The following is a 13,175-nucleotide window of genomic DNA, read 5'->3' on the forward strand; positions in this document are numbered from 1 at the left end:
ACCACAAACACACTCGCATATACTGTGAATGTGTTTGCATATGTAATTGTGTAAGTTTTTTGTGATTCTAGAATAATTATTAATTGAAAATGATATAGGTACAAATCACCGCCGTAGGGAAATCGTACCAACGGCCGCGCCGGGCCGTCTCCGGCTACCGGACGGCCGATCCGAGCTGTCCAAAAATTTTATAAAAAAAAACCGAGGGGCCTTCGCGGGTATCAACGGCATTTGATATGTGTAGGGTGCTTGATCTAAACACTTTATTTTTCGTATATATATGTACAACGGATAGGCCGTCAGGTGGCCGGAGACGGCCCGGCGTGGCCGTCGGTATGATTTCCCTACGGCGGTTGTCGGTACTCATAGCAATTATTAATGCTGGCGAACCCGCTTCCACCCCTGCTCGCCCTCACGAACGCGCATTATGTAACTAAGGTGACGTGAGCTTCTGACTTCGGAGGCTTCAAATCTCTCGGGCTCGATGGGTTCAAGATGCAACTGCTAGAGACTCTCAAGGATTGAATGACTATATTGCCCCCCACCTTCCATTTCCCCTCGGCACTTCTTCGCTTCCCTTCTCCTTCCCTCTTCACAAACCCTATGTTTATCTCCATGGCGGCCCAAACTCACTGCGATTCTCAGGAAACCAATCTCCCAAACGCCCCTAATTGTACGATAAATTACCCAGTGCCACTGTCCCCGCCGCTGCCGGCCATCTCCAAGCAAATGGAGCTGGCCAGAGCCATGTCGGCTTCTTCCAAATCGAGCTTATTTTCTCTCTCTAGAACTGACGTGGTCTTCGAGGACGATTGGCTCATTGCTGTGAATAAGCCCCGGGGTGTGTATTGTGAAAGCGTCTTGTCTTCGATCCCCAGTCTGCTCAACGATTCAAATGACTCAGTTGAACTCGGTGAGGCTTATTTTTAGTCTTAGTGTTCAGTTTATGCACCCAATTAGCTCATTTTTGCTGTTTCATGGGTATATTCGATTGTTTGCTTTTAAAGATTGGTTTTTTTTTTTTGGGTTGGTCCCACTTGAAGGGCGATACATACAAGTAAGCTTTAGTCATGTAAACTCAAAACATGAAACTTAGAAAGGTATTAAAGCATCAAATTCAATACCATTTGGCATTGGCAAGTTGGCAACGACCACGAGTAGAGAGGTTGTCCAGGCTGATTTACGAATTTTTTTCGAACATGGCTCAGGTACCAATTTTGGAGGTGATAGTTAACTAATTGCAGATGAGCTCTAAAACGCCCCGCATGTGTGACTCTTTACTTGAAGGCGAAGAGGTAAACAAACGGATCTTATATCATATGGATCACAGTTACTTAAGACACGAATAACAAGGCAATTATCCAAGATAGTCTTGTCCAAAAGTTGTAATAAGCAAGTTGTGATCAGTGCCGGCCCCGATATTTGAGTTGCCTAAGCACAATCTCATGCTTTGTTGCCCATCTACTATTAAGTCATACAACTACAAAAAAAACAAACATCAATACATGTTGTTCCTTTAGCTTGAATAATATAAACAAAATCAACATCAAAATATAACCTTGTTATAGTGCTTTATAATTAGGATGATTCGATACAAATAAAATAATTTTTCCTTGCATTTTTTAAAGCAAAATTTTTCAATTGAGTCATCGTATTTTATTTATCCAAGAACTCGGGGTCCATTCATCTAACTTTTGATTATTTGAATTTTTGTGCTTTTTAGTTAATATATGTGACAAGAATGGTCTGTCTCGAAAAACATAAAAAGTTTAAAAGTCCCAAAATGCTTTTAATGGAATGATGCCTCAAATTATTTTTTTTAACGGCAAAGAAAATTTTTTTAACCGGAGGTTAAAGGGATAGAAAGTACAACCATCATAATGACGCCTCAATTCAATTGAGATCATAGCTAATCTATTTAATCTCTCTTGTGAAATGGTAGTTCGAAGGTAAAAAAAAATCGTCTTAACTCTCTTGATTTTATTTTAACTATGACTTTTGTTTTTAATCAAATTTAAGAACCTATCACATATACATTACTCCACTATTGTGTTTGTTAAGTTGAAAATTTCCAAAAAAGTAATTTAGTATATTGTTTTTTGTAAAATTGTGGGTTGGGAGAAAAACAAAAAGAGGTAGAACAAAAATGGAAAAATAATTCGTGGATTGGGAGAAAAACAAAGAATAAAGGGAAAAAAGGGGAAGGAGATGACGCGCCAAGGGATCGAACGTGGATCACTAGAACTCTTATTAGAGTGCGGTGCCATAACGCAGTTGCCTTGCGCCAGATATGGGAAACTTGTTAATATTTATATCTAACTTAAGTTTTTTTATTTTTTGGGATGCCCTAGCCCAGGGGTTGCCCAAGTCCGAGGGCTTACCCCGGGGCCGGCCCTGGCTGTGATGTCATGTTAAAGTATCCAACTCAAAACCAATTGGAGATGAGTGGAGAGGCCGTCCTGCGTCTATACTATTCTTGGAGGGGATGATTAACCAATGTCAGACAAGCTCTAGCAAAGTCGTAGTATTAATTTTCTGATAGATACAACATAGTTAAAATCGTGTGATTGAGTGGAGACTACAATGAGAAGGGTGTGATACAAGAAATGAAGAACTAGAGATGGGTTGGGTTGCTATTTGGAAGGTTTGATAATGTAGAGTGCATGGGTATTGAAGCCTTGAAGAAGTTATTGCACATAATGCTATATTGGAAATTGAGGTTGCCTGCTCAGAGTCTTGAGTTGCTTCGTAAGAGCTTTGTGAATGCATATCCTGTGGTTTACCAGCTACCAGATTTCATTTTTGTCATTTTGTGTAATTTGCTTTTTGTAGCAATATGTTTTACCATGTGATAATAAGGCGTACTTCCCTTGAGTTGAGGTCTATGTTACCTAGAACGTAGATCGTTCCGGTATGAGGAACGGGAATGGGAACGCAGTACGCCACATGCTTAAATTGTGGTATGCTAGGGGTAGGCTTCTATAGATAACAAATTCCAAGCGATAAACATCTAGTGAAACTAAATATTGTTTGTCAAATTATTCATACAAAACACATTTCTAGGAGCATAACGACTAAACTTTTTACAATATCTCCCACCGAAATTCCATTTTCTCTCTGTTGACCATAATAAGTGGACATTTCGGGGAAAACTAAGGGGATCACTTCGGGTCGCTAAATTTACCGTTTTGGAAAGGTAGTGAACCATGTTTTGGAACGTTCGTACCAAAACGTAATTCGCTAGGGTAGTACCGTTTTTTGGTAACATAGGTTGAGGTGATTGATATGGAGCTTCTCCTCTTTTTGGCTACGCGTTCAAGTTGTCCTTCCCTGTAGTTTGCTCTTAATTTGTGAAGTTTTCCTTGTGATAGTTTAATGGCAATCTACCAGTGAACTGGTTATGAAAATAAGAAATGAATTTTAACACTGCTAAACCAACGACTAATTTCCTTCAATCAGCATCTTACGGTAGGTGGATTGTGTGTTAGGTTGACTTTCTGCTTCAGGTTTATGCCGTTTAGCTTCTAACTCAATGTAAAAGTAAAAAAAAAAATCTCGTGAACCAATTACTTTTCCTTCAGGGTATTAGGTTTCATTATTTGTTTTTTGCTTTGCTGATACGGGACATCAGAAACGGAGGAGTGAATTTTGAAGTTTGCCAATCTTAAAGTTCACTTGATGTATGGGTTTCTTCATAGTTGTAGTTGTGACTGATGAACATGTGTGACATGGCCTAGACAAATCCCCTTGGCATAACAGTTGTTAGTTGCGAAGAAGAAATATGAACAACTTAATTTATCCGTGGTAGGAAGGAATGCTTTTTTTATTTTGTGTTATTTGTTCTTGTTGATCTGTGCGCGCGTGTGTGTTTTCAAGTGGGGGTGGGGTGGCTTCAGTGGTATATTTGTAGTTCTCCTTGGATTAGTGAAACTTCATTTATATGGGTTGGAGTCTTATTTCTTGAAAGCCTAAGCCATGTGATGCTTGATCTACTATTTACCACAATTTTTGACGGTGTTGAACCACTCTCCAACAGATTTTTTATGCAGATACTGTAGTAAGTTGGCTGAATTAATGTATTCTGAATCTCAGGAACCCAAGTTGACCTCCCAGAGCTCCATCTCGCTAACAGACTCGATCGCGACACCAGTGGGGTAATGTTAATCACTAAATCACACAAAGTGGCTGCTAAGTTAGTGAGGGCTTTTACAGACCACAAGGTTAGGAAAACATACATTGCCTTTTGTGTTGGCCAAGCTCCAGAATGGAGACAAATCACAATTAAGTCAGGTCATGGTCGATCAAAGTTTGGAGCATGGCGCGTTTACGCTGCGTCAGATGTTGGTCGAAAATTACCAGGCGGATCAGTTGTTAGAGATATGCGAACTCTTTTTGAAGTATTATCAGTGAATGGGCATGGGTGCTCCAAAGAGTTATCTGCTGAAGAAAAAATTGTCGTTAATGAGGAAAAATCTGTAGTGGATACTAAAAATGTGGAGGACGAGATTTTGGTGCGAGCGTATCCGCAAAGTGGAAGAACTCATCAAATTCGCTTGCACTGCCAGTATCTTGGAATTCCCATAAGAGGAGATGTGAAATATGAGGGTGTCTATGAGTGGAAAGGGATAAAATATGACGGCCATGAACTTCACGCAGAGAGCTTGTCCTTTGAGCACCCTATTACAGGGCTTCCAGTTGTGTTAGATGCACCTTTGCCGATGTGGGCAATCCAAGCGCTGCAGCCGTTACCGTGTTAAGCGGAGTTCACTTATCATCTATCCCAATGTTGGACGCTTCTTCTCACGAACATGGTAAGAGAACACGTGCTTTTTTTTTGTTCTTTTGTGTAAAAATTGCAATTGTATTCGCATTTCTTTCTAGCTTTTTTTGTGCAAAAAGGACATTTTTAACAACACAACGGAATTTGTCAAAAACTCTTTGGTTATCAACAGAAATAGAATTCCTAAGTGATTATTTGCATCCATCTGATACACGACGTCGCGACCATTTAGCTATCAAAAAAAAAAAACTCTAATACATGACCAGTTTCTAAAGTGATGCATTACTAATTTGTTGCACATAAGTTGCAACAAAATTTCATGCCTTCTGTGCATTTTTCTGTAGTTGAGTGGTCGCATTATAGTTTTTTTTGTAATTACCTCTTGCTGGAGGCTTCGTCGTAATTAATTCTGTTATGACTAAAACGTCTCATAGCTACAGTCTTTTCGTCTTTCAAACATCACATGGTTTTGTGGTTTTCAAGTTATATATGTGTTTTTGTATATGTATTTTATGACATGCTTGATTAGGTACTAATACTTTTATGGGGGACTACCATGTGTCTTTCAAGAGTAAGTGATGTGAATGCCCACTCTTGAAGATGTTAGCTTGTATAACATGTACTTGTAAGATGACCTATGGCACTCTTAATTTAGTTTTATAAATTACATACTGAATCATTAAGCTATAACTTATTTGAAGGATCAACATAAGAAAGGATACAGTTTTTTACCCCCTTTTCTATTCCCCCTCTTGAAATGAAAATTTCGCGAGGGTAAGTCCCATTACCTACCACGAGGTTCCTTCATAGATGTAGTGACCACATCTTAGGTTTTTGAAATTCTGTCTCTCTCGTAGTCTCATCGACTAATTCTTACATTGATGGAGCTCAGTGTTGAAAGATACGATGCCCAAATCTCTACCCCCAAGTGTAGCTCTATACAAAATTTGGTAGTTGTTTGCAATATGATTTAAACGTCTTCTCTTCCTTCCATCCCACTAGTGCCCAACGGTTTAATGATGTAGGTGGCAAGAATTTTCTGGTAATATTTACTTGTGGTAAGAATGTAGAAGGCATTTGAAAAACTTGCCCATGAGGGTGTCATAAATTCTTCAGGCCAGCTCATAAATTTGAGAATTCGTTAGAGACAGGCAAACCATAATGGAGTGCAACGTAGATTCGAAAGGCTTATGACAGATCATAAAGGTTTGCTCCCTCCTAAGGTCTCAGGTTCGGAATCTCTCAAGTGCTATCAATTCCTTTGGGGCTAGTCCATATGAAGCTTTGCTCTGGTTTTAAATGGGGCCCCCGCTAATAGACGGTGGGATTGGTCTTTCAAGATTAGTCTAGATGCGCGTAAGTTGGCCTGGACACCTACTTATTAGAAAGGGAAAAAAGGGTCATAGTAATGATTCAGAATATTCTGAGCTGTATATAATTTACCCATTTTTTTTGCTGCTGATTAATATTTGGCTTGAGTGGCTTCAATCTTTTTAAGGAATTACCATCACAAATTGAATGCAGAATACATTGTTTTAGTTTCGGAATATGCAGATGGCTAGAAAATATTATTTCTCTTGAAACATATTTCAGTAGACTTTTAGTGACAATTTTTTTAAGGAAAATCTTATGAGGTGTCTCATTGGCAGAATATAGTTGGATATTTAAATCCACCTATCTATTAAGGTTAGCTAGTGGATGGTGAATTGGTCCCCTAAGGTGAGTCGTAGTGGGTGTAAGCTAGCCCGGACATCTGAGTTATCAAAAAAAGAAAATCTAGGAAGGTTAGCCGCTTGCCGAAAAAGAAGACTGATTGGTTCATTTTATTTTGCCTGCCTTTTCTTTTTCCACAGGTTGGTTGACACAGCTTTCCTTGAGCTAGCTACTGGAATTTTTTTAAGTGACCTCTCAAGTAAAGATACCCATCCAAAAGTTGTTATGCTGATTCTAGATATTGAGCTTAGCGTTTGAAGTCAAGGAGCAAGGAATTTTTATGAGTAGAGGTCCCCTGCCCTCCCGAGTGGTGAAATTGGAGTCGTGTAAAAGTATCCTGTAGTGAGGCACGCTTGACCTCAGGGGAGTTTAATTGACCCATGCCCCAATCAGCACGTGAGTACCCAAGAAAGTGTGCGACCCGAGAAAGTACTCAAACCAGCAGATAAGAATGCCAGGAAGTGAGCCAGCAACTCCGGCTACACATTAGCAAGCGTGATGTGCCAGACTGAGCCAGCACGTTTTCTCTCCGCTAACGTAACATTGCACAAACAATACAAGTGGTTTCAGTACCGAGTTCGCATCGACTGTTTTTTAACCAGGGGAATCAATTGGCTTGAAGTTGTTCCCTTCAGTAAATTCCTGTCAAGAGACCCTGGAATTATTTCAGCTGGCCGGATTTTTGAAGCAAACTACTGGGTAAGCAAAGTACTAGTAGTCACCTCCTTTACAGGAAAACCTCCGTCAGCTGGTATGTTTACAACACATCCACATGTGACAACCAATCATCAGTTATGTCTCTGATGATTGCTGGCAACCAACCGATCGAGTTTCTGAAATGTTTTCTTAATGCCCATGAGCAAGACGTGGGGATTTAGGCATTGACTTTCAATGATATCGATAACAGCCGTTTGCCCGTAGATGCTTGGCCGTAGCAGCATGGTTCCAATCCACCACATCGTGAGACCATGACCACCTTCATGTTTTGGGCTGCCAATAATATTCCAAATATTCGCTCTCTTTTTGGGTTTTTTAAAAAATAAATAAATTTGAGTTTCGATCATAGTTTATTACCTTCCCGATTCCTCTCGTTGAGGAGAATCGATAATTCACAAAATTTAACGCCAAACCAACAAACGCGAACAAAATTTGAATAAAGACAAAAACAAAAAGCCAAGTTTATTTTTTCAGGAAAACTTCCCCTCAGTATCGGTCTCTTTTTAAGCCTTTCCGTGAGCCCATGTTGTTGTAAATTGACTAAAATTCAGTAAAACCCCTCAAAACTTATGGTACTATTTATTAAGCATGGTTTTAGTGTCAATGGGACCAATCTGCCGTAAATACGGATTTGATTTTGGTTTTCCCTGAAAATATTATTAGTATTGGACCCCGCATGGTGATGGACGGTGGTGGTGACCCGGAAACACTGAATAATTTCTCCCAATATAACCTGGCGCGATAGGTTTTGACCCCAATTTGAGGTACTTTAGAGCATCTCCAATACACCCTCCATTCCTCTATTTCTCCATTTGAGAGGATCATTTTTGGAGGAAATACCATTCCAACCCATCCTCTATTTTCTCCTCCATTTGAGAGGATCAAGTTTGGTACTCCAAATATGGAGGATGGAGAAAAAAATGGAAGATGTCTTTCATTTCACTATTCACCCTCACCAAATCCCATTTTGTTCATCAAATTAGTTTTGATACACTAATTCTTTATAAAATTGGTACCAATCAAAAGACATGTACAATATCTTCAAAATAAGACCCATATTGAGTATTTTTTTAATGAAGTTAGAAAAATGAAAATTTGAGTTTTGGAGGGAAAGTGAGAAAGTTTGAGACTTGGGATGAGTTTTTAAAGAAATAGAAGTAGAAATAGAGTATTGGGTTGGAGTTAGATTTCCTCCAAAATCACTTTTCCAATAAAATATATTATTTTGATACTCTCAAATGAAGAAATGAAGGCAAAAATGGAGTATTGGATTGGAGATGCTCAGCCGAAGGAACCTTTGCTTGTATATTGTAATAGTGAGTACGATATTGAGAATCTTGTTTGTTAAGAAAAGAATGAGCACTTAAACAAATTCGAGTATGCCGAAATCGTCAATTTCTTTGTTTTTTTTTATTAAGTAACGGTTCAAAGAATCTATATTTACGGGCTTTTTTCACAAAGATTTTTGGATTTTTTTGAACGTTATCTTAGATATTTTCAAAAATATTTCGGTACACGTAATTTTTTACTTTTTTGATTTTTCTTGGCGAGACGAATTAATAATCCATAAAAATTAAGCGCAAAACTAGCTAACGCGATAAAAATTTAAATAAAAACAAAATAAAAATAAAAAACTCAAAAATCTCGAAGAAAAGCCTTAGCGGAACTTTAACTTAAAAAATAGCAACTATCATGTGGACCATAAATTCTCGAAGTTTTGTGTCCAACTACTACCGTACCACTACCACAAATCCACAATTACTTCCTCCATATCAGTGGGTGACCCGATACAACGAACTGTTATTAAAAATATAATTTTCCCGAAGACTCTGCTTCGTTCACTTGGGTTCCCAGAACCCACCCCTCTCTCTCTCTCTCTCTCTCTCTCTCTCTCTTTCAAAACATGATTTTTAATAAAAAAAAAATCATTTATTACTTTCATCTTTCTCTTAGAACACGATTTTCAATAAATTCTCTACTTATTTTTCTTCATATATTACCTCAAAAACCTCACGCGGAACCTTTACCAAATGGACTAATTGAATGTAGATCTGTAGTTCTTGGGAGCTCATTGGTGTATTCATAATTGGTTGGAGTGTATCCATTGTCTAGGTATTTGATGTCTTTTGTAATTTTGTACTTTTTTCTTGTTTGAGACTTCTAATTGGATGTTAGGCAATTTTTTTTTTTTTTTTGCCACGGCGATATACATCAGCGGGGGTTAGTGGGGGTGTTAGAGTTAGCACGGGGAGACCAGAAGCTATCCATAGCCTTGGTCCCCTAAAGGGCCTGCCTTTTGTGGGGCTCGAACCCAAGACCTTCCACGAAGGAGAGGCAATGACTGACCAACTGCACTAAGCAGTGGTTGTCGATGTTAGGCAATTTAAAAGTGTCATTATTGTGTCAGGCCATGCTTGGTTTATGATGATAGAGATCTGATTTACTCATTTTGTCTTTGTTAAAGTTTTTTTTTTGTAATGATTTCTTTTTTGTAAGTGTCGCTGGGTGTTTATTAATACAATCTTCTCACTTTTGAAAAAAAAAATGTAGAATAGCCAAGCAAAAAGGGTTTTTATTACTTGTATTTTGATTACTCAACAAACAAAAATGAAATTCCACCAGCCTCAACCAAAGACTAATTTCTTTAGCATTGGTACAGTAACTCACTAAATTTTTGTTTAGTCACAATTCACTAGGCATCCATATTAAAATGAGAAAATCTTGTTTACAGAGTATTAACAAATATTTACGGAGCTTAAAAACTATTTGCGCGAATAGTTTTTTTTAAAATTCGGACCATCGATTGCTGAAACAGACGGCTGATATTACACGGCTCCGTAAATAGACTGTTTGCGGCTGCTCCGGAAATAAATTTCTCTCTATAAAAATATGTCTTCGTTACAAAAAGTAACTTCTTAAAGGAGAATAAATTCTTTACACCGCCGGTGTAAACATTTGTTTCCTCCAAATCAATTGCATCGCGACACGTGTCAAAACAGTGGTCCCAATTAATAAAACATGGCGACGTGGCGCAATGCAATTGATTTGAAGGAAACAAATATTTACACCGGCGGTGTAAAGAATTTATTCTCTTCTTAAAGTTCTCTGTCCTCACTTTGACATGCATGCATACATACGTACATATAATTAAATTGCTAGTCAAAAGACTACTTAAAATAAAGAAAATTACAATTTCATTAGCAATTATTTAATTAGGTGTTGCCGATCAAAAAAATTTTAAATTCGGTGGTATTGTAAGCCCGCCATCGGCCATACTTTATGGCTCAAACACCAATAACAGTTGAAAGAGAAAAAATATTAATTATTTGACTTTGCCTTATTTCTTGTGTGCTAAGGAATGGCCTTCAAGGGCAGTTCTCTCTCATTTTGATTAGAGTTTAATTATTTGACTTTGCCTTATTTCTTGTGTGCTAAGGAATGGCCTTCAAGGGCAGTTCTCTCTCATTTTGATTAGAGTTTACTACTACTCTATTGGATCAACTTTTTACACTCGCGTTGCTTTAGGCTTTTTCACTATTTATTTACTCCATTTATTTTCCTTTTAGCCTTTAACTGTTGGAAAAGAAAGATACACTCAATAAATCCTACAGTATTATTATTAAAATAAAACATGTTGGATTTTACCTAAAACAAGGGATAGAAAATCATAAGAGTTTAATTATGAAAACAAAAACAGATTCTGACAACATATCTCCGTTCCGTTAAGGTTCTTATTTTTTAACTATTTATTTTTCTTTTTACGAGACAAGTCCTTCCTTCACAATACATGACCTTTAATTCAAAAAATAAGTACTTATTTTCTTTAGCGGAACGAACTTATTTATTTACTGCAATCTTCGTATGCTCCATAATGTTTATTTACTTGGGTTTATGATTGCAAGACCTGAAATCAAGAAAGGTACATCCACTATATTTTGTCACTATTTCTCCACACAATTTCTTGCTTGAAATGAAAAAGAGGCTGGAACATATGGTTAGTAAATTTAAGGGGAAAAAAAGACAAATGAAATCGGGTTCACTTTAATTAATTGGTGATCAAACAAAAGAAACTGAAATTTATTGAGATATGCGTATTGGTAATCTTCTAATTTTCTTATTATAACAAAAATCTAAAAATCTTCTGTCCAACAATTGATTTTGGTTTCAGTTTTCCTTTCTTGAACAAAATCCTAAAATAAATCTAATTAAGATCGAGTTGCCGTCTTCATTATTATTAATTGCATGTAATGGTAGCTACTTTTTTATGAGTATATTAAAAAAAACCATTAAAGCCTTATATGCAATAAATCTTCATTAAATAGTAGGAAAATTTGTGATATCATGAAAAGGAATATTGTAGGACCACATTAATTCAATATTGAGAATGACCAAAGCGAATTGGAATTTTTTTTTTAGCAGAGAATTTACACTAGTTAGTAATTGTCAATCAATCTATTAAACTGAAAGGTCCCCTTTGGTGTAAACGGTGGGACCAAAACTCATCCAAGTCTCACAATCTTGATTTCAATGAACTTAGGATTGTTTTTTTTTTTTCCCAAAATGTTAGGAGTTTCCATTGATAGGAGAAACAGTACATCAAGAAGAACAAGATCCCCATAGCACAACGGGCAAATCAAGCCACAAGGGAGAGGCCAGCAAGAAAACACCTCACTCCCACACACAAACCTTCTAGGCACAACATTTGCCGCAGAAAAAACACAACCAAACCAAAGGAAAACTCTGAAGGGGAGGAAACGGCCCCATCAGGGGTAGGAAACCAAAAAAAACAAATGCAACAGAGAAAAATAAGTCAAAACCTACAGAAACAGATCTACACTCCTAAATCCGGTCACCGGGATCGCAGATCACCGCAGCAACCACACCCCACCATTCAGCAACACCAACAACTATCTCTGTCCCACAACAACAACCTTGTCAGGGCTCCAACAAGCGACACCCAAACGATAAGGCCGAGCTGGTCTGATAACGCCGATAAAACTCGCACGGTGAGGAAGATTGGAAAAGAGAGCATATAGGCGGATTGCACGCCGTAATCATGTCACCGGACAAACCGCCGCTTCGATTCCGGAGGCTTATTCGCCGGAGGATCTCACCAAGTACTCAAAATTATCTGAAAGATGAGATAAACTCTGTTGAATATGAAAAATATCTTATTTTTTTATGACAAAAAGTGATGCAGTTTTTTTTAAAAAGTGCAAAAAAATATGAGGTACTTTATTAAACTATGTAAATAAAAGGAAATGGTTTTGATAAAAAAAAATCGAAGAAATGGTTGTGTTTTTTCAGGTGTCCGGCCCAGGTTACGCATATTTTGACTAATTTTGGAGAACTAATCTCATCGTCGATCGACTGGTGGGAGCCCCAATAAAAGCTTTGCTACAAGAGAGTTTGAACTTGAGATTTGTAAGAGGAAGCAAACCCTAAAGTCCTAGATTTTGATCACTAGGCTAACCCGGTTGAAGAAATGGTTGTGTTGATAAACAAAAAGTCCTGCAAGACCAGCTTATGAGGGAGATTTTTCTTTTCTCAATTGTCAAAACCTGCAGTATGTTGAAAAAGTCAGTTTCCATTCTAACAATTAATTTTCTCTATTTCTCTGCCAAAAGAAATATATATAGGAGTAACTATTAACCTGTTCGTGTGGCTGGATCGGCTGTTCGGTACCGCTGCTAAAGATGGCATCTCTCCCATTCCCCCGTTTTTCAGGAAACAAAAGAAAAATAACCAAAGACAACACACTAAATTTCCTTTGGTCAACTAGCTGCCACCTCTTTAGCTGAAGCTCCATGTGTGTCCATTACTTCGACGTTAAGTTGTAAAACTGGAAAGGTCTCACGTTCGAAACCTCCTCGGTGTTATTAACTCCTTTGGGGTCTGTTCAAGCTGAGCTTTGCTTCGACTTTAATTAGCCTCGTCGATCACATGTAGCCGTAGGCAGGGAGAT

The 13,175-nt window shown here is 37.8% G+C and overlaps 1 protein-coding gene across 4 annotated transcripts; it reads left to right on the top strand.

The window, feature by feature from the left end:
• The first annotated feature begins 452 nt into the window (after positions 1-452).
• On the top strand, positions 453-7,556 carry LOC131325629 (RNA pseudouridine synthase 1-like). Of its 4 annotated transcripts, XR_009199765.1 has the most exons (4): positions 453-913; positions 4,093-4,811; positions 5,897-6,010; positions 6,634-7,556. XR_009199765.1 is itself a non-coding variant. In XM_058357965.1 (2 exons), the coding sequence occupies exons 1-2, from the start codon at positions 526-528 to the stop codon at positions 4,755-4,757; spliced, it is 1,053 nt and encodes a 350-aa protein (XP_058213948.1). In that variant the 5' UTR covers positions 453-525; the 3' UTR covers positions 4,758-7,556. The 4 variants fall into 4 exon arrangements, 1 of the variants encoding a protein (XP_058213948.1); XR_009199764.1 differs by lacking the exon at positions 5,897-6,010; XR_009199766.1 differs by lacking the exon at positions 5,897-6,010 and having other exon boundaries at positions 7,096-7,556.
• The last annotated feature ends 5,619 nt before the right edge of the window (positions 7,557-13,175 follow it).

The sequence above is a fragment of the Rhododendron vialii genome, chromosome 5a (assembly GCF_030253575.1).
Source record: "Rhododendron vialii isolate Sample 1 chromosome 5a, ASM3025357v1".
In the NCBI taxonomy this organism is placed as follows: domain Eukaryota; kingdom Viridiplantae; phylum Streptophyta; class Magnoliopsida; order Ericales; family Ericaceae; genus Rhododendron; species Rhododendron vialii.